Source organism: Pipistrellus kuhlii, unplaced genomic scaffold (genome assembly GCF_014108245.1).
Source record: "Pipistrellus kuhlii isolate mPipKuh1 unplaced genomic scaffold, mPipKuh1.p scaffold_m20_p_2, whole genome shotgun sequence".
NCBI lineage: Eukaryota > Metazoa > Chordata > Mammalia > Chiroptera > Vespertilionidae > Pipistrellus > Pipistrellus kuhlii.
Genome location: NW_023425515.1, coordinates 107,056,422 through 107,078,241, shown reverse-complemented (window position 1 = coordinate 107,078,241; position 21,820 = coordinate 107,056,422). Strand labels below are relative to the sequence as shown.

Genomic DNA, 21,820 nt, shown 5'->3' with positions numbered 1-21,820 from the left:
GCCTCCTCCTCTGCACCACAGAGCCACAGGAGCCCCAGAATCCCCACATGGAACGGCCACTGGGCCCCGCTTATGCTGTGCATGCAGCCATCTCATGGCGATCATCTTGTGGCGACATTACTTTAGGGCATGACACCACCTAGGTTTTTATTATATAGGATTAGTGGCCCAGTGCATGAAATTCATGCATATTAAAAAGAAATGAATTAGAGGGAATATTTTAATATTGCTGTTTGCCTTGTTTTTTAATAATAGAAGTGTCAGAGACGAAAGAAAATTAGTAAAATCTATATGAAAATCTTTCTCCTGTCAGAGTCTGGGGCACACCATGGGACCTAGAGTCAAGTCCCTGCCCTCCACCTGCATGCACTCCAAAACCGTAGGAGACCCAGATCCTATTGTCCCCACCTCCCCAGTCAAGCCCCTCCAGGTGGGGGGTGCAGCCTCAGGTTCCCTGGCCCAGGGTTGGGTTCGGGGGCGCAGTCTCAGGTCCCCCATGAAGCCCTGCCAGGCAGGGGGCACAGCCTGAGGTCCTGTGTCAATCCATGCAGAGTGGGGGGCAAGGCCTGAGGTCCCTAGCCTAAGCCAGGCACCATTCAGCTTCAGGTCCCTATTGTTTGGTCTTGACATTAAGGCTTCCCAGCTAATTTGCATATTCCTCTATTATATAGATAGATGGGGATAATAATCATTCTTAGCTGTGGGTTGCTCTGAAAATTACATGAGTTTCTGTATCTACATAGATTAGTACAGTGCTAATAGCAACAGCCATCATCTGAGATGTCATGGTTGTGGTCATTGCCAGGCTATGGCAAGAGGTTAAAGAGCAAAGTGCCTCCCTGTGTTTACATGTGCTGTTCCTTCTGCCTGGACCACTGTCCTTATAGCACAACTTCTTTAGTCCCTTCATGAGCTCACTAGGAGCCTCATTTCAGGCTCCTTTTCTGGTAGATGTCTCCTGACCATAACAGCAGCAGGGTCACAGGCCCTGACCTTGCAAAGCTGCTACTTAATTTTTGGCAGTATGGATTTATTTGTCTCTCTTACATTTCCTGTGCTATTTGAGAGCAGTGGCTGCTGCTTCACTCCTGGACCCCCTAACCTGGCACTTCAGTGTTTGGTAGGTGACCCATTAAAATATGTTGAAAGAATGGACATGAGGTTAGGGCGTAAGTAGATTTTTTGAACTTCTCATGCTTCCATTGGACTCCTAAACAGTAGTTTACTGTCAGAAAGAATAATCTGAACTATTTTGGGAACTTCCTCTAATGGTTGGGCATCACAATTTTATCTAGTACTAGAGGCCTGGTACACTAAATTCGTGCATGGCGGTAGAGGGGTGGTGTCCCTCAGCCCAGCCTGCACCCTCTCCAATCTGGGACCCCTCGAGGGATGTCTGATCCCAATAGGATTGGGCCTAAATGGCCAGTCGGACATCCCTCTCACAATCTGGGACTGCTGGCTCCCAACTGCTTGCCTGCCAGCCTTCTTGATTACCCCTAACTGCTTCTGCCTGCCAGTTTGACCACCCCCTAACCACTCCCTTGCCAGCCTGATTGATGCCTAACTGCTCCCCTGCCAGCCTGATTGCCCCTAACTGACCTCCTCTGCCGGCCTGGTCACCCCTAACTGTCCTCTCTGAAGGCATGGTCACCCTTAACTTCCCTCCCCTGCATGTATGGTCACCCTTAACTGTCCTCACCTGCATGCCTGGTCCCCTGCAACTGCTCTCCCCTGCAAGCCTATGTGCATCCCCCACAACTGCCCTTCCCTGCAGGCCTGGTTGCCTCCAACTTTCCTCCTCTGCCAGCCTGGTCTGCGCCCCCCCCCCCCCATGCTCTCCCCTCCTGGCCTCATAGCCCACAACTGCCCTCCCTTGCAGGCCTGGTTCCTTGCAACTGCCCTCCCCTGCTGGCCATCTTGTGGCAGTCATCTTGTGTCCACCTAGGGGCAGCCATCTTTGACCACATGATCTTGTGTGTTTAAATGATGATCAATTTGCATATCACTCTTTTATTAGATAGGAATAGTCCTGCCATTAAAATAGAAATACTTAAAGAAACCAGCATTTAATTATCAATGTAATTGTTACTGTCAATAGAAAATAAATAGTGCTAATCAGTAATAAATTACAAAGGATTGTATCTAATATTTCTTCATTTTGAAAGGCTTTTTTGAACCAGGTCTGGTGTTTTATAAACTGCTGTGGGAAGGTGAAACTTTGGATTTTTTAAGGTGCTCTGTAAACTGCTAAGAGAAACTGCAAATGTGGATTTCCATTGTCATTTTTTTTTTCATTGTAGACTCTATTACTGATGTCTCTCTTTTTCTCCCCCTTTGCCTTTCTCCAGCCTGCCCCTCCCCCCAGGCCTTCATCACACTAGTGTCTGTGTCCATGGGCTATGCATATATGCATATAAGTTCTTTGGTTGATCTCCTCCTGTCATTTTTAAAGACAAGGCATTGGTTTAAATATATATACCGAGAGTGTGTAGTAAGTGAATCCAGTATAGGTTTGAACTTGCACTAGGCCTGATTCTTGCCAAAATATAGAAAACCTATTTAGAAAAATTCCCCTTATTCCTGTGCCAATTTCTCTAGAAGCCAAACGTTTTCATCATAACATTAACCTTCCTGCTTCATCTGCAAAAGAACAAAGCTGAAGTTATTGAAATGTGATAAATTATGATAATAATCTATCTAAACTGTGGGAAGCCATTATTGACTAGCTCATATGTGTGTTAATACCTGGAGAACTTGGCATTACTTGGTGTTTTGAGATAACTTCACCTAGATACAGGGGCATTGATAAAATAGTCTCAGCAGTGTCTTTTAATTATGTCTCTTTTGTGATCTTTTAAAAGTAGGTAGAGACTTTCATTAAAAACCCTAAAACATTAAAACAATTTCATTACTTTTTTAAATTTATGAACTGTTTTATTCATTCATTTCAAAATATTTATAAAGAATTCGGGAGCCCATTCCTATATATAACACTTAAGTGAAGCTGGAAGGTAGCATTGCAGTAAGTGTAGTACAAAGAAACTTGGATTTAGAATTGGAGCATAATTTATAATTGAATGGCTATGCAAGTTTCTAAATAAAAGTGATCACCATTTATTGACAACCTAAATGCATTCTTTGCTTGTTTCCTTTAACCAGATATACACCCCGTGGGCTGTTACACTCTTCTCCTTCTCCCCATGAACCCAGAATAGTTTTATTAATAGGAATATATGATGTTTATGTTCTTAAAAAATCAGGGTGGTCTTAGATGTCTGTCTTCCATTCTGGCATTTCCCTTTATACAACCCTTTTGAATTTTCTGTTTAAAAACTGGCATTGGGATAGCTTTTCTTTGGCCTAATGCCTGGGTCGCATATTGCAGCAATGTATTAGGAATGTTAAGACATAAGTCCCCCAAAGAAAAATGTTTGTTATGAAAATAGAGCTGAGGTGACACTTAGAATTAGAGCTTCTTAACTTGTCTAAATGACAGTTAATGATCTTTTTCTTTTTCTTTTTTATTATTTTAAGAGGGGGAAAAGGGGAGGAATGAAAGGAATGCCCAGAGGCTGAGGTTGCATTTGGTTCACCAAACTGTTAGATGTCAAATGCACTCTACTGATAATACATCTTTTGTCTCTTTTTAGGAGCTAATTTTGTTACTCGAAAAATTAGCCGGTCAGTAGCTAAAATTTACCTTGGACAGCTGGAACGTTTTAGTTTGGGAAATCTGGACGCCAAACGAGACTGGGGCCACGCCAAGGACTATGTAGAGGTAGGAACTAACTAACTCATGTTCTTAAAAATACCTGTATCAGTTGGTGCTTTAATGCCAGGCCTCCAGTGGTAGAGGTAGTAGCACATAAAATTTTGCTAATGAGATATGTTTAAGCTCATACTGACTTCAATTAAGGCTCTTTTGTTCAGTAGTACATATAGATTATACTGAATGTTGCTTGAATGAGGAAGTTTTTTTTTTTTAATGTGTTGATCATTGTTTTAGATGATAGATGAAAAAATGTCTCATTGGTGTTTTTCACTTCCAAAGATTTTTTATAAGTCCCCACTTTTTGCACCTTCTCTTTCCTCTCTGCCCAATACACATACAAATGTGAAATAATTTTTTTTGGTATAAAGGTACTGTTATTAGATAATTAAATTCCTGTGTCACTCATGGGAGCAAGGTGTGCTTCTTGGGGCATCACTGAAGTAAGTATTTTCAGAGGCCCCTACAGGAGGATGGGACATGGATGAAAGGTTTATTTGGGTAGAGTTAAATTTCTCTGGTTCCTAAGTCCCCTGCCTTAAAATAGTTCTGGAAAAGATACAGCTGGGGTTCCAGCAAAGCCAAAAAAAGACCAGTGTCCAGAGCTTCTATTCCATGTTTCAACAGGGTGTGGCTCAGTATCGAAGCTAATTAAAGTCTATTAGCCCATGTGTGGAGTACAACAAGGCTGTGCACTATGTGGACACAGGGGAAAGTATCCCCCTGCCAAGGGAGAGCCAGGAACCAGGTGTGCCTGAGAGAGAAGAAAGAAAGGGAACTTCTTTTGGTTGGAAACTTTAAATAATCAAGTTTTGTCTGCTTGCATTGGCCTCACCCATCTTGGCCACTGACTTGCTTTCAGGTGTGATTGACAGACAAGCACCTTCCCACATCACTCAGACCTTACTGGGTATTCATCTAAGCCGTCTTTGTCCATCCCCTTCCCCCATCCATCAGCAGGGAACCGACTTGGATAATGTTAAATACAGCTTTTTGGCAAAGCTGTATAAATGGCACACCTAAATCCAGTCTTCCCTTTCATCCTTTCCTATTAAATAATAACCAGGTTATTACAATGGCATTATTATTAGTTCTCAGATGTTCAAGAAATACTATCTAATTCCAATTTTTATAATCTAAGACATTCAGATTTACATTGTTCTATTAAATTACTCTAAGAGTAATATTCTTACAGAGCTTTTGGTTTCTGCTGCTTATGAGTCTGTTTATTGCTCTATACACTTCCTAAAGTGTATAGAGCAATAAACTGATTTTGCATGCCAGTGTACTTTGTCCATTACACAAAGAGAGACACAGAGAGATGTTGAAGATGCTACTACAGAATAATGGATATAGTTAAAGGGAAATTTAAATATTCACTCCTAAGATTTATATACTGCACATTAAATTTTGGGTTGAGTTATACATATGTAAGGAGAGTGATTTTTCTTTGAAGGAACATTTTATCTTTCTCTAACTAGTATGCTTTAGATATCATTGGTGGTTCTGTGGCCAGACCTGAATGAGCACGATAGTGACAGTTTTATTTCCCCTGGAGCCCACTTGTCCTTGTTGAGGTACATACAGATTTCCTGTGCTCAGGAGACTATTTCTGTCCTTAATGATTGTCTCTGGGAAACCGGATCTGACTTCCTTGTTCATTGATGTGATTCAGAGAGAAACAACATACAAAGGAAAGCAAACAAGTAGTTCACTGGCTAAAATAGAGGCTAGCTTCGCATTTGTGACTGTCTTTGTTTATAACAATTAAAAATTTGTATTTTAACACCTATTACTGATTTATATTATGGACAAAAAATAGTTCTTATTTTAAATTTTGAATAGCACAACATTAAATATGTTTAATATTTAATGTTTACATTAAATATGTTTAATGTAAAATTAAATATGTTTAATATTTAATGTTTACATTAAAGTATGTTTTTCCGAGCTGTAATTACAAAGAAGCATTTTATGATATTAGTCAGATATATTTTAAGAGCATTACATTAAGAAAAATATAAGACCACAGTTTCAGAAATTATAAGAAAGTAGAGAAAGGAGATGTTAACAGGAGAAGTTGAAAATGTCTTTTGTTTAACCTATATGGCCTTACCTATGTACAAATATGAGGAAGGTTTTGTAAAAATAAATACATATTTCTTCAATAATAGCATTTGGACGTGTAGCCTTCTAGCTACCTGACTATACTTAGGGCTACATAGAAGATTGTATTTGCATCCCTCTATTCAAACTCTGGTTCTCTAAGTTCAGGAAACAAATAGGTCAAGTTTCATTCTATTTTATTTTATACTTTTGCAATGGGGTAGAGTAACATGTTATATGGAACTCAGAAATATATTTTGATAGAGAAACATCAAAATGTTAATAATGCTTATTACCAGTTATGTTTATTGTTTTCCTTATAGTTCTATATTTTCCATATATGTGAAATGGATATGTATAGTTTCTAAATCAGGAAAGCAAACAAGTGACATTTTTAAAAATAGGCTAAAATATCTACCAAAAAAAAAGTGCCTGAGACTGTTAAATAAATATATAAGTAATGAGGAAATCTGTTGTGAACTTAGTAGATCTAGAAGAAGGATTCTGCTCTCATTTGCCTCCCAAAATGGGGAGGCTACCAATGCTCCCCTGTGTAGCTCAAACTTGGGTACAAAGGGCCCACATCTGTATTCATTTGAAATAAAGGTATTTTATAAATATTTAGGCTCAAAGACTTCAAAAAGGCCTTCCCAAATGATGCCATTTGAAGATTCCTTCACAAGATCGTGTCAATATACATACCCAGAAGCCAAATTAAAGAGCAAGATATTCATGTCTTTTGGTAAAGTGAAATATTGTCAAATTTTACAGAGAGACATACAAAATTAAGTTACTCTCATGGGCATTGAAGACCTGATTTGTTGCACAGTCCAAGTGGGCTTTTTGTATTAGTGATCACCTTGTGGTTCTGACAGTGACACATGATGATGTCAGAGTATTTTTATAGTTCTCAATGATGGATTCTTGATTTCTAAAAACTATCATTAGGTAAAAATTCAGTTTGCTATTTTCATTTTAAGAAATACCATCTCTTGCATTTTTAAATGTAGTAAAATGTTGCTAGAATTAAAATAAAAAAGCATAAGAATAAAAAAAGAGAAGCATTGTTTGTTTACCATATATCTGCATTCTGGCACTGTAGTCAGCTTTGAATGGGCCATCTTGGCGAGCTCAAGTCCAGCAGCTCTTATGGGTGTCTCCTCTGCGCATTTTGCAATTGCACACTTCCTCTCTTTTCACACAGGCAGATTGTACTGGTGTCTTTAGATTAAGAACCTTCCATGTTGTTACTTATGAGTGAATTCCCATGATGAAGAGTAAAGCATTTGACACGGGGTGGAAGTGACCTAGCTGTCAGCAGTTTGCTCCTCCGCCTTAGCCAGGTTTTATATCTCAATTCGCACATCTGTGGAAAGGACATAATAACAGCCCTGTAAAAAATTAGCATTAATGTGCTGTACATTACATGATTAGAATCTACCTTCACCTTGTAAACATTTTTGCAACAATTTATACAAAACCACTTCCTGTTGCTGAGTCAGAACCATCAACATCTATTTATACCCTTGTTCCCTAGATCAAAATGATTTTTAAAATATTTGAATAGGAAGTATTTTATTTTGAAATGAAGAATATAAAAACTATATTAAATTATATTTAATAATTAAGTAATATGTAGTTACATCTTTTCCAATATTTTAATATAAACATTTTAAACAGAGTAATTGAATTTCTTTTACCATACAGTAAATTCCCAGATTCTGTAATGAACATTTTTATTGCATTCTGAGAAACAAATATTAGTATTTAAAAATTGCTGTGGTAGAGCTATAAGTACTCAATTTACACAAACATAGATTATAAAAATTTTGCATTTTTATGGGATATAGTCAGTTGACAATTCAAACTTTTAAAGTATTTTTATCTTTTTAAATTATTATGATAGCACAAAACCCGTTTTCATGCCTGTCTCCCTCTTTCTGCATATTCAGAAAACACAATGGGGGCTGTATACAAGATCCAAGCCCATTCATGTGGTCAGTATTGCTTGAGCAGCACCCAAAAACTGCAAACTAGAGAACCTCTAACTTCCCTGAGTAACACTGTTCCTTCAGGGAGTCTTCTATTGAGTACTAATCATGGTCATTGTTCTAGTGGCTGCAGATGACAGTTTCTAAACTTGGTTCCAAAGCTAAGTAATCCTGCAAAATGCTATATTGCACAAAGATAAGCATGTGTCTTTTATGCAAGACTGACTTCTCAAAACCTAAGATATGTGAATCTGCACTACCACCTGCTCTGGTTAATAGAAGTTTTCTCAAAGTTATCTAACCTTCCTACCATTTTAATAAAAAATAAGTATTAACATCTAGCAGGACAGAGCTGGGAAATGGCACCATGTGTTTAAATAAATCAACAGTAGCAGTTCAGTTAGCAAGGCCCCATCATGATCCCACCTTGATCAAACTAGCTGATAGAACACAACCGGAGCCAGAAAATACTTATAAGAACTGGACTGGAAGTGCCTTTAAGCTTTTACCTACTAATAAGATGGTCCCTTGTACTTGGAATATGCAGGTAATCAAGTGACCTAAGTCTGAGCTCTTCCCAGCACTCAGTAAAACGCCATACTGCCAACAGTTGACTATGCGGGTGCTCCTGAAGAGATATGACAGTCCAGGGGCTGTCAGGGGACCCTTGGGTCATTGGGTGAGGATGGAGAATCATCTGAATTTTAATATTGCTTTCCCTCACACACACCTTTTTCTTTCTTTCTCTCTTTTTTCTTTCTTTATTTCTATGGGGGGCAGAATGGCAGGGAATACAGATTAATTTTTAAAAAGCTACCATTAGAAATAAAAATAATAGTTGTCAAAGGCTAAATATTGGGAATTTATTATAGGCCAGAAACTTTACTAAGAACTTTATATACATTATAAGTATGTATAATAATATATACAACAATCCTGAAAGGTAGAGAGTATGTCCTCGTGTTATGGAAGAAGGAACTGAGGGTTAGAGTGTTCAGATAACATACTCACCCAACACCATGGCCATAGAGGTGAATGTGCCCCTAACTCCAGCCCTCCCCTGATACCTGAGCCACATTCATAACCACTAATTTATAGTGAAGTGAGGGGAATAAATATATTAGCAGTGGGATCTTGGTAACTTCCCATTTTGCACAGAGACAGAAAATTAAGCTTCCCTCACTTTTCACTTTCTACCATACATAGTACAAGGGGAAGACAAGCATCTGTAAAACAGCTATCAGATCTCTCAGAAGCTGTTAAATTGGCTGTATGAAGCAGCAACACAAAGGGTGTGTTGATGAAAATGGGTGGTTATGTGTCTATCTCTCTCTGTCTGTAGCTTCTAAATGAGTTAACCTTTATTACAGCTCTCAGTTCTCAGCTGATAACAGAGACTCGGAAAACTGGGAACCTCTGGCAGCAGGGAAGGAGACTGTTGACAGATCTAGGAAGAACTGACCAGTGTTTCCCAATCCTTTCATTCTCATCAAGTTTCATATGGTCTGCTGCTAACATTTTATATCTTTTTTAATTCACACTGATCTGGAGGTAAAAGATGCCATTTAAACAGTTTGAGATATTATTTAAGGAAAAGCTTGCTTATTGCAACATCATCAACAAACCTCTTTTTCATATTCAAGAGACCAGCTTAATTTCTTAATGTGTTTGAGTTCTCTCAAGTATTAGTGGTACCAGAATCCAATCTTCAGAAAGGCCTCACTTAACAGAAATGCAGAAAGTCATGGTACCTGACTTCCTCTGGCCAGGGTGTGTTCACAGGAGTACTCAGGCCCCCAGGAGTGGGATCACCGAGGAGTGCTCACACTGAGGAGTGCTCACACACCCAGGAATGCTCACATATCCAAAAGTACTCATACCCAGGAGTGCTCACACACCCAGGAGTGCTCACATACCCAGGAGTGCTCACATACCCAGGAGTGCTCACACCCAGGAGTGCTCACATACCCAGGAGTGCTCACATACCCAGGAGTGCTCACACCCAGGAGTGCTCACACACCCAGGAGTGCTCACATACCCAGGAGTGCTCACATACCCAGGAGTGCTCACACACCCAGGAGTGCTCACATACCCAGGAGTGCTCACACCCAGGAGTGTTCACACACCCAGGAGTGCTCACACCCTCATTTCCCAGAAAGCAAAGGGACCTCTTTAAATTGTTATTTTAATAAATGAAGCCAGAATCATCCATGCTTCTGCTATGGACTATTCATCAAATTTCCATCCACAGATAATTTAGAAACATGGAGGTGGGTGCATTTTTAGATCATACTTTCGGTTGAATTTCAAAAAATATAAAACGGAGCATCTGAGATTAAGTTGGAAAAGCGGTTCTAGCCGAAGATATGAAGTGCATGTATGTGGAGAGACAATGAAAATAAGCTGAGTGGAGTTGCGCATTCAGTAGATATAACACCTGTGGAAGCAGACTATGAAATTTTGTGTAAATGACATTTATTTTCTAATAGGGAGCAGTTAACCACATTAAGGTAGAAGTATGTACTCCACCCTGTACTCATTCCCTTTGACACTGAGTGTCATCACCCTGTTGTGGATCAGTAAATGACTGCTTGTATTTAAGAAAACATGGTTCCATTCCTGAAAATAAAAGTCCTTGGAAACAGTGTAAGAAACTTCTTTTTCCTCTTAGATCCTGATGCTCGTTCACATACATATGGAGGGTATTGTGCAATTCTACCCCCAATTAAACTGGCTATTTAACTTTAATAACAACACTCTGTGTGAAATAGATGTAGTTGTCTTTTGTAAAATATGACATCACCTAAATTTATTATGATTTTGCCTGTAGAAGTTATATATCCTTAATATTAAATTCTTCATTTTTACACTAATGCACTCTAAAAAGGACACACACAAAAGTATTTGCAATCAAGGTAGTCTTTCTTTTACTTTCCTTTAACCCATGCTTATGAATACCCAGAAAATTGAATCTATCTCTCATCAAAATCCTCATTTTTAAGTTCATTCTAAAGTACTTTTTGGCTTTATCCTGCTTCTCCATGCTTTGTTGCAATAAATCATTTACTAAAATTCTGTGATTTTGTCCTCACAGGGCCCTGCTCTGTAACTTTCTCAGACCTTTCCAGTGTTCCTTGCTGCTGTCTCAGGAGCCCAGGTTCCAAGTCACAGGTGTGGCCCCAGGGCCCCCTTAACGCAAACCTGTGTTATTGTTTCCTTTGCATCCAAATCAACAAAGCAAAAAAGCTTTCCCAAATAGAATGCTCCTTAAGCCAAATAAACACTTGAATTGAATGGAGTCTCCATATCTGAGCATTTCCTTATAAAATTTTTAAAAATGAATATGCATACATGAAATGGATTTTGTTGCTCTTGTCATCAAAAGATTGTTTTCTTACCTAAGACATTTCCCACTGAATATGATCTTATTGATTTTGGTATTAGTTGAAATGGATTGTCTTGATTGCAGCAACATGTTTTCAAGCGTTGTTCTCTCTTGTTGCATGCAGCCCACAAAGGAAAACTGAAAAGTGCCATTATATTTTCATGCTGTGGTAAGTTACCCATATCTCTAGATTCTACTGTGAGTAGACTTTATTCTTATTTTTTACAGGAAGCTAACTGAGCACATGGAAAAAAATAGAATGATACACTTGCCTTGATATATAAAAATAAACATTTTAAAATCACAAAAGTAACATTAGTTTCCAAAAACAAACGTCCCTCAGTGTGACTTATAATATTGCCATCTGCTCATTCAAAAACCTCTTATTTGTGTGATTATCACTTCTTCTCAATTTTCCAGTCTCCTTTAATAGAGGATTCTTCTAGATAGAGATTTCCACCACAGATTTATCATTCTAGAAAACTTTCAGCCATGTCTTCCCACTTCTCCATCCTCCTCCCAGTCCATATCTCCCTGCTACCAAACACACATACACACACACACACACACACACACACACACACAAACACACACATTAGGAGCATATCATTTTCTAATAGCAATGGTGTTTTTTTTTTCTTAATTATGTGTAAAGGTGAACTTAAAGTTTCCTAGAGCTATTTGGTAGTAGCTGTAGAAAATCTATGCAAACTGTACAGTTAGAAGAAAAGAGAAACACTCTGCAGGATCATTGGGTTCTGAGTGTGCCATTTCATTCCTCCCTTGTTGCACAGTATTCACAGGTCCCCAGCACAGCCCCCTGTTCCTAGGCTTCCCCAGCTTTGACTCCGAAATGGAGTGCTGTGTGTCAGCCCCAGGGTGGTGTGTGGTTACCTGGGTATAGCCTAGGGGAGGCAGATTGCATTCCTAGAAGGTGACAGAGGCCCTAGCCTCTTAAGTCATTTTGTAACTACATCCACACAATACAAATACTAACCTGGATGTGGCCACTGCACCTTCCTCCTTTTCATCAGTGCAAAGGCAAAGATCAGGATAGGGGGCTTTTTAGTTTCCTGTGTTTTTTTTTTTTCATAGTGTCTCTTTTAGGTTCAGAACTACTTGCTGATTTTCATTGGATCTTAAATGTCCAGTTAGAAAACAAAATACAAAGCTTTGATCAGACCTCTTTTTAAAGCATCAAAGGTTATCCTCTTGTATTTGTGTTTGCTTTATCATTTACTTCTTTGGATTTGATTCTCCCAACCAATTTCAGACTCTGGTTAGGAGATCAGAAATTAATATTTGCATTTCCCAAATGAAAAAGCTAGCTTTGAAAAGAAAAGCCCAAAGTCCTGGCCTCATAGTGAACAGTGGGTCTAGTCCTGTCTTCTTACTCTTCCATACAGACCTCCTGGATTGATTGTTGGTATATTTAGTCATTCCTGTAAGATTTTAAAGCCTTTTTTTTTACCCCTCATTAGGAACCACAAATAACTTACCGTTTTTACTAATGAGAAATTATTCAATGAGAAATTGAATTAGAAAGAAGTTTTAAAACATTTGAAGAGCCAGAGTTAAAAGTTCAGTTCTACATCCTAAGTAGAAAACTTCCTCTGAAGTTTAATAGTTATACAATCATATAATTTGAAGAAGATACCAACTCTTTACAGGAAGTACAGGTTTCATACACACATAATTTCATTTGATCCTTATCTTCATAAAAACTGAAGAAGTTTGAAGAAGTGGCGCAGGTGATTTGAATCCCACTGCCTTTGTCAGTGGCAGCTGAGAGGTTCATGTAGTTAACTATCTGCAAGAGCCTTTGTGAAACCAAAGCATCATTGTCCAGGCCAATGAATCATCTATTAAATTAGCCCTAATGAATTACCAGTTTGCTTGTTTAATTACGCATGATATAGGTCTCTGGATGTTAGAAGTCTAGTGAAGCTCAAAGGAATTGGATTGGCTTAGTTAAGCATTTCAGTAGGATCTTTCCTAACTCACCATGCACTGTTCCACCCACATTTGCACTGTGGAGAAACACATAATTGGATGTACAAAAACTCAGAGTAGCTATAGTTACTTTGGACTCTGTATTTAACTCATAGTGCTCTGTTTTACATAAATCTTGTGCTATTGGTTTCCAAAATGTTGGCTCCATAGCTAATTAAGGATTGCTAATAGCTCTTCTCCCTATTGAGAAAATTGTTCAGATCCAGTAGAAATCTACTGTTTTATTTTGTCTTCATTTTTTCCTTATACCCATTTACAGATATGGATGCAAACAATGCAAAATTATGCTTGTCTCATTTATACAACTCTCCCTGTTAGCTTTCCATTTTACCATATCTACATTTTTGTGTTTGACCTATTAGGGCTTTTTTTGTTTTTATAAAGGAGAAAAGTGCTTCCCTCAGCAGAACCATCTGGCCTGTTGCCTGCTCCTCAGCCAGTCTGTTCTATAGCATGGCCAGGCGTGCGGTTTTCTGAGTGGGGCTGTTACACTGGTGGTCTCAGAATTCAGCGGGAGTCATGGAAAAGTTATACTGTGGGCTGCTTTCAAGTCTAAGGTTTCCAAGGTGAAAAAAAAAAAAAAAAAAAGCATATTGTTGTCACTTTTGACATAGCATTTATTTCCTCTAACTGGAATTTAGGCTTTTAAAAAGAATTACAGCATTTAATTTTTTGATGAAGAAAAGCTACTTTAAAAATATCTGTTAGATCCTGGGCTACCAATTTTACATGCCAGCAAGCTGATGTGACTAAGAAAATAATCAACACATATTTACAATACACATTTTCTTAAAGGGTTGATTTGTAATAACTAATTTTTTTTCTTTTTTTAAAATTGAGATACAGTTTTATGTGTATGACATAATACTTGACATTTATATATACCATTGCAGAATGACCACCATAACAAGTCTAGTTAACATCCATCACCATAAGTAGTCAACAAATATTTTTTTTGTGATGAGAACTTTTAAGATTATTTTCTCTTAGCAACTTTCAAATATACAATACAACTTTATTTATTATGGCCACCATGCTGTATATCACATCCCAGAACCTTTTTATTTTTTAACAGGAAGTCTGTACCTTTTGACCACTTTCACCCATTTCATCCACCCTTCACTCCCTCCCTCCTTCTGCAACCACCAAGTCTGTTTTCTGTATCTGGGAGCTAGGAAGGGGGTTAGTTATCATTTTAGATTCTACACATAAAAGAGAACATACACTATCTGTCTTTCTGTCTCACTTACTAGTATTTCTCTTAGCATAATTTTCTCATGGCCCATCTATGTTGCAAATGGAAAGATTTCCTTCTTTTTATGGCTGAATAATATTCCATTGTGCATATATAATAATTAGTTTTCTTATACAATGAGATAACAATTAACTGTAAAGGATGAAATTGAAAATAAATAATCACAGTAAGCAAATTTTATAACCGAAGGCTCTCTGTGCTCCTTTCCTACCTTGTGTGACGAAGGTGAGGTGCACCTGCTTTGTTGTTCTTTTTATTAATTCTCACCTGAGGATATTTTTCCCATTGATTTATAGAGAGAATTGAAGGGAGGGGGAGATACAGAGAGAGAAAAAATCGATGTGAGAGACACATCAGTTGGTTGCCTCCCGCACACATGTTGACCTAGGCCAAAGTACATACTCTTAATTGGAATTGAACCCATGACCCTTCGGTCTGAGGGCCTTACACTCTTACCATTGAGCCAAACTGTCTAGGGCAGTAAGGGCATCTGCTTTTGACAGGTGGTTTATGATGCTGTCTTGGCCTTTCTGTGCCCTCAGAGATTACCTGGGCATTGGCTATTTATTGTTCCTTTGTGTATAAGGAGATGAAATTCTGCATTTTTATAATATTATGCAAATTTTGGAAATTTTCTATACCAAATGTGCACTTATATTCTATTTCTAAAATGCTACTTTTTAATGCAATGTCATTCTAGAAACAAAACAAATCAAGGTTTTTGGAATATTTGTCATGTACCCCCACCCCTTGCCTTCCTTCCACACACATCATCAATCACATGGCAGATCGGATGCACGGGCAAGCTATGGGGTAGGAAGACTCCATGGTAGTTGTTTTTCTTTTTTTTGTAGATATCCTGTTGATTAATGTGTAGGCACAACATTTAACAAATTTTACAATAATAAGTTTAAAGTGCTTAACCTACTGCCTAAGCACTGTAGGAAGGACTAAAAGAAGAAAGTCCCCCCCAGCCCCCCCGCCAAAAAAAAAAATCTTAATTAGGTGCTTTTTAGTGGTAAGGAATTATAAGTACTAAGATAACAGACTGTGAAATCTCTGATTCTTCTCATAAGTTTAAAAGTGTAACCTGACTTCCTGGTTTTTATGGAGGGTGTAGAGACATTGAAAGTAACTGCATTGGGCATTCAGTTATGGATGCTATTTTTCCCCTCACTCGTCTGTGACCCCTCCAAGACCCTGCTTAGCCTGAATGCTGCTGGAAGTGCAAAGTTGAAGGGAATGCTTATTTTTTAATTTTAAGAGGAAGAGAAAAAGTTAAAATTTAGACTAATAAAAGTTAATGAGGAACATTTAAATCCTTAATGGTTCAGTTTATGTTGCCAGTCATTATGGTCTTTAAGGTCAGCTATTAGTCTGGGACAGATCTGGGACTTTAACCCAGGGCCTCCAAGTCTTAAATTTCTGCTCTCACCTTTATTATTTATGAATATGGAGAATCAGGATACTACACAGCATCCCCACACATGTGCACCTGCATGTGAGGAAATTCACCATGGCAAAATGCAAACTTCTCCCTGTCTAGGTAGGTTGTCATCTTTGAGCCCAGGAGCAGACAACACATGCTTGAGGTTATGAGGATCTGTTGTAGGATCCGAGTGGTGATCAGAGGAAGAGAGAAATAGGGCTGAACATGCCATGATTTCTTTGCTCCTTTCTGGATATTTCTATTATTAATAGCTGGGGTGATTATATTAAAATGATAAAGTCTTTACCAAGTTTATTTCATAACCCAGTTGCATGCATCTCAAAGAAAATTTGTTGTTCTAATACATAATTTTTACCAAAAGAAATTCAGAGCAAAACTGGTCAATACTTGTAAACTACATGGCAAAGAGAAGTTGTGGGTAGAACTTTAAATATAAGAAAAATATAAGAAAAGGTATAGCTCACTTATTAACCAGCTCTTATGTCTAATATAGGCATACAACATGTTACTTACAACCCCATATTCATTTGAAATTTTGTTTATTTGTGTTTTTGTAAAATGTGCATTCCCACAGAGGCCAGCTGGCTCAGAGGGAAGAAGTCGGTCCTGTGAGTGCTGACCAGCTGGCCTGGCGATGGTGAACAAGTCCCTGACATTCACTGCATGAAATTATTGGCCTGTTCATTGGGAACATAGATACACTGTGTTCTATAAGAAAGGGGTTTGCCTATTTTAGTTAAAAGACCCCTTTCAAGATAGAACATTCCTAGGAGAGTTCATATTACTTCCCTCATTTTATCACTGTATGGGTCTAGAGCAGGAATCCAGTCTTCAATTTCTGAAACAAAACTTACCTTTAAAATACTTTTAGAAAATTACCTCTATTTGTAGGTTACACTATGTTGCTTTGTGCCAGGTTTGTTTTTATTTGTTTGTTTAAATTCCACTTGAAAGTTGGTACACAGTACTGTGTGGGCATGGATTTGTAAGAGCTCATGTACAAGTTTGTGTGGGAGCAGTGGGTGCTAATGCAGATGCCCATGTGGATGCAGAAGCACATGTACACGTGCACTAGCCTACACATTGTTGTCTTGCCTTAGGAGCCAGCAGTCAAATGGAAGAGAAACCACATAGGTAAAACAGAAAATAAAGGTAAAGATGAGCATGCAGGTACAGATATATGGACATATTACCCTCAACCTCATCTGCATGTTCACAGATTGACAGAGAAAATGATGGCTTATGGCAGCATGTAACCCAGTGGTTTTCTGATGTGTCTAAGCACTCACACGCATGGTCAGGCAAAGGGACACATGCCATTCTGCCTGACTCCCACATTCTCAAGGAATCTGGGTCTGCTGTGCATGGAGAGAGCCCTGTAGGAGGTCCCCTGTCCCTTCCTGCTGTGTCAGACTTTATTGGGCTGATGAGCGGCTAATGAGAAGGGCCTTGCAGCCTGTGCTGTAGGTAGCCTTGGACCCACAGGAAACAGGAAACATTCTTTTCAGACCTCTTCAGCCCTTCTGGTTTCCTGAGTGCCCCAAGGACAGAACTCTCCCCTTGCTCCCAGCCCAGGATGCTGCAGGGATCCCTGGTGTGCAGGTCCAGGATGTCTATATCGAACAGGTCTTGTATGTGTACAGCATCTCTCACCTGAGCCTCTATTACCTCCCAAAAGCTTCAAAATCTCTTGGAGAAACTAGAATATCATAAAGTATAATAATTTTGATTTTCAAAATCAATGAATAGATGCATTCAAATAACTTTGACTTTAGGTTTTTTAAAAAAGACCATACAAATTAAAATATGCTGGCTTCAGTGACCAAAAGGATTTCAACTGTGGTCATTTAACTTACAGAAATTAATGTTTTCCTGTGGCCTAAGTCTCACCTAAGAATCTCAAGGATTCTGTAGATTTCAAAGTGAAAGGCTCACCCAATGATTAGAAATTGCCTGCTGAATTCTCACACACTACCCCTCAAAGCTGGCCATCAACCATTAGCGGAGACCCACCAGATGGTTTCTCTGCATGGCCTGTGTCATGAAGCCAGCACTGAAAGACTGTTTACTTCTGTAAGGTGCTGCTTACAAAGCTTTGCTATTTGTCACTTACCTCAAGTCTGACAGTTAAACCAATTCTATCACAGTGTCACACAGCTGTTGTAGGTAATTATTGTGTCTTTAGGGACAGCTCTCCATGTGGCTCTGTGAAGAAAGAGGCAGTGAATACTGTCCTTTTCCATGTATGATGGGTGGCCCTTGCAGACCCTGCCATGGCCTCTCAGAGCCTCCTGCACACATGCTCACGGGCACCCTTTAGGGCAGGGGTGGGGAGCATCTAGCTCGCAGGCCATATAAGGCCCGGGAAATCATTTGGTCTGGCCCTGCCAAGGCATTAGGGGTGAGTTCATTAAATATTTGACCAAATATAGCAGGCTAACTTTTAAGTTGATAATTTTATATGGTCTGAGAACGTTGTTATAAATATCCAAATGGCCCTGCCAGGAAAAAGGATTCCCACCCCTGCTTTAGGGCCATTGTCACTTACCAACACCTGTAATGCACATCTGTGCTATATCACACAGGTGAACGTGAAGACCTTCTATCCTGTGCCCCGTCTTCGCATCTGTGTCTTCAGTACCAGGGCCCCCTGTCTGATGTGGTGAGAGCTTTGCCCATGTTTCCTTGGCTCCTGAAACAGCCCTGTAGAAGGAGTGTTTCTCTCCCCATTTTGCCACTAAAAGGAGGCTCGAAAGGAGACATGTGCGCTCATGTCACCCACTTCCAGGCCCCTCTATCTGCCTCTGCTGGCTTTATTCCCTCCCTCTCCTTTTGGAATCCATTTTTCCTACCATCCTCTTCAGGGAGCTCAGCTTTGCCTCTAATGACTTTTGACAGTTCTCCTTTGTCACCCATGTGCTCTTGACACTGGACAAATCCGTGCCCTCAGGCTGTTGCCCTCCAGAGGGAGGAGGGCTCTGTCTGCAGTTGCAGACCCTGTGGCAGAAGCTCCTGCTCTCTGTCTGGGCACTCTGTCGTTCAGGGGAAGCTGCGGAGAAGCATCACTGGACTTTCACCGGCGCACCCTCCACTGGCACTGGGGTCACTGTCTGGATGTGGTTGTGCAGAAGAAGGTGGCAGCACCATGTCAAAGCCTCAGCCTGGAGAGGGTATTGCTGATAGCCTTCCAATGATGGGACAAGTTAGTTCATTGTCACGTTGACTAACTTTTTTTTATCTTTTTCTAATCAAATAACTGTCCCTTCTTTTGACTTACTCTGTCTGCCTGAAAAAGTAAGCATGGAAAATCTACCCTATTTAATCAGTGGAGGAGGGAAGACATCCTGGGAGATTTCCTCCCAGTCAGAAAAGAAGGCAGACTGGACCCCACTCCCTGCATGCAAATGAGGCTCCAATTAACACTGATGCCCCCTGGGAACTGCCCCCAGAGTTAAGGCTTTGGTTCCCCACCTTGCTCCAGTCAGCCAGCTAGTTCAGGAACCATTCTCTCTCCAGTATAACGTTTGTTTAGTTTTGTACAATTTTATGTTATTTAAATCTTAGATTTTTTTTTTTTTTTTTAAATGGCTTTCTCAGAGCTGCTCTTAACCATTTGTCCTGCCGCCCTCAGAAGTCTGGAGGTCCTGTCCTGACATCACGTGCTCTGCATTCAACAGCGCTTTTCTGTTCTGGGCTTGCCCTCCTCCCCAGCACTGAAATAAATCAATGTTGGTTGAGACTCAGTCGCAATAAATCAAGACCTGTCCGGGACTGGAGCCTACCCAGTCAAAATGTCACAGCTTGGCTTTCACTGAGGATTAATTAAAGGCCTGATATAAAGCCCAGATGTGCTTCAGGAGAGTAGCAGACTGCCTAGTGGCTGTGTCTCCCAGATTTCTGCCCACCCAAGAATATGTTGGAGGAGGACAGGAAAGGCATCCAAGGTTGGGAGGACATAGAGGGGGAGGAGGCACCCGTCAGTGCATTCGAGGGGTTTTATCTAGTGTGAAGGGAGTAAAACAAGCTTTGCAACGAGGAAAAATTCTGTCTACCAGGCAATGCATGTACAGTGTTTAAATGGACGGAAAACACAATAGCCCAAACATTTTTATTTAATTGAGGAGACAAAAGAGTTTTCATTGTAAAACATATCATAATAAAAATTAATGCCTGGTTCACACTGAGCTTATAAACTTTTTAGACCAAAGAAGCTGTGCAGATAAAACATATTTAAGGTGTTTTATTTTTTTATTTTTTATTTTTTTCACAGAAAGCTGAATTAGATGGAATAGCTTTTGGACTAGGATTTACCCTGGGTTCTTCCTTTAGTTCTGCATGATTCCATATAACCACCCCAAAACAAGCACTTGATTAAAATCACCATTGAGCAAATCCTGTGGAAGAGAATATGTGACATCAACTAACTTTCCATATGTACAAACAAAGCACTGTATTTGAAATGGAAAACAAGATATGATATCACTTAAAACCACACATAGTGGCCATGTTTTTCTAGGACTTGAAACTTAATATTTACCGCTGTGGTGATTTGATTCCAAATTTGGAAAAAAGAAAAGGCACTATCAATGACTAATAATTCATAAATCTTTTTCCTGTGGTAATATGTATACTTTCTTTAATGGATATCTGAAAATCAGCTATTTAGAGACTTAATAAGCAAAACATAGTGAATCTTTTGATTGCTGTACAATCTAAAATAGATAATTGGTGTGAATAATTGGGATACTTCAATAGGAAAAAAATGTTTTTCTTTGTGAGAGCTTGCTATTTTATATAGCATATCTTTATATTAACATTGAACTTTTATCAATGGAAAGTTTAGCTTTTCTAAGAATGGTAGACTTCCTGACAATGCTATATTGATGTTTACATTCTATATCTGAAAATTTTGTTTTTTATGAACTTGAGTAATGCATCGTATATCTATGAAAGAGATTTTTGAGTTTTGGTTTCAACTGAAGTAATCTGATTGTTTTTTATATCTATTATTTTACCCAGATATTTAAATATATAACCATATCCAGGTTTAAGGATTTTTTAAATCTACTAAACTCTTTTAATATTGTAAGTGGTCATATGTAGCTTCTTAGTTTTTTATTTTTTTATTTTTTAAATCCTCGCCGGAGGATATCTTCTTTTATTGATTTTAGAATGGAAGGAAGAAAGAGAGAAATATCAGTGTGAGAGAGAGAAACATTTATGTGACAGAAACATCGATCGGTTGCCTCCTTCACGGGTCCTGACTGGGATTGAACCTGCAACCCAGGTACGTGCCCTGACTAGGAGTCTAAGCTGCAACCTTTTGGTGTACAGACACTCAACTAACTAAGCCACACTGGCCAGGGCACTTCTTAATATTCTTTACCTTATAATCTGAAGCATAAACTTAAATAGACTTCTAGCATACCTATGCAATTTCTCAGAAATAAAAATTTCAGCTGTTTTCCAGATGATGAAGTTACATATTTATATTGAGATTATTTAGGTTTAGTAGATCAGTTGGAGTTCTTAATGACCTAGCAATATGATAGTGGTATTTTAAAGACCTTCTTCAAGGACCCTTTACTTATTTAGTAGGTTATCTGGAAAAAAATAATTTACCTCAAACTTACATTTTTATTAGTTCAGATAATTGATGTCTCAGAAAGATTGCTATTTCATGCTTTATTGCTTAGTCCATATGTGACCTTTCTATTTATCATTGCTTTTTATTATATACTAAAATTTTACTAATTCTGTATGAGGGTGGAAGACCCAGGTCCATGTATCTCTAGAGTGAAGGCTGGATTATAAGAATTGAGAAATTTAGAGAAACAAACCTTTTCTA

The 21,820-nt window shown here is 38.9% G+C and overlaps 1 protein-coding gene across 1 annotated transcript in view; it reads left to right on the top strand.

Annotated features, from left to right (window-relative positions):
• Positions 1 to 21,820, top strand: part of GMDS (GDP-mannose 4,6-dehydratase) — a 610,549-nt gene that overhangs the window by 317,929 nt on the left and 270,800 nt on the right. Inside the window, exon 7 of the mRNA XM_036445071.2 lies at positions 3,654 to 3,781. Coding sequence (XP_036300964.1) covers positions 3,654 to 3,781 — 128 coding nt within the window. The remainder of the gene's footprint in view (positions 1 to 3,653; positions 3,782 to 21,820) is intronic.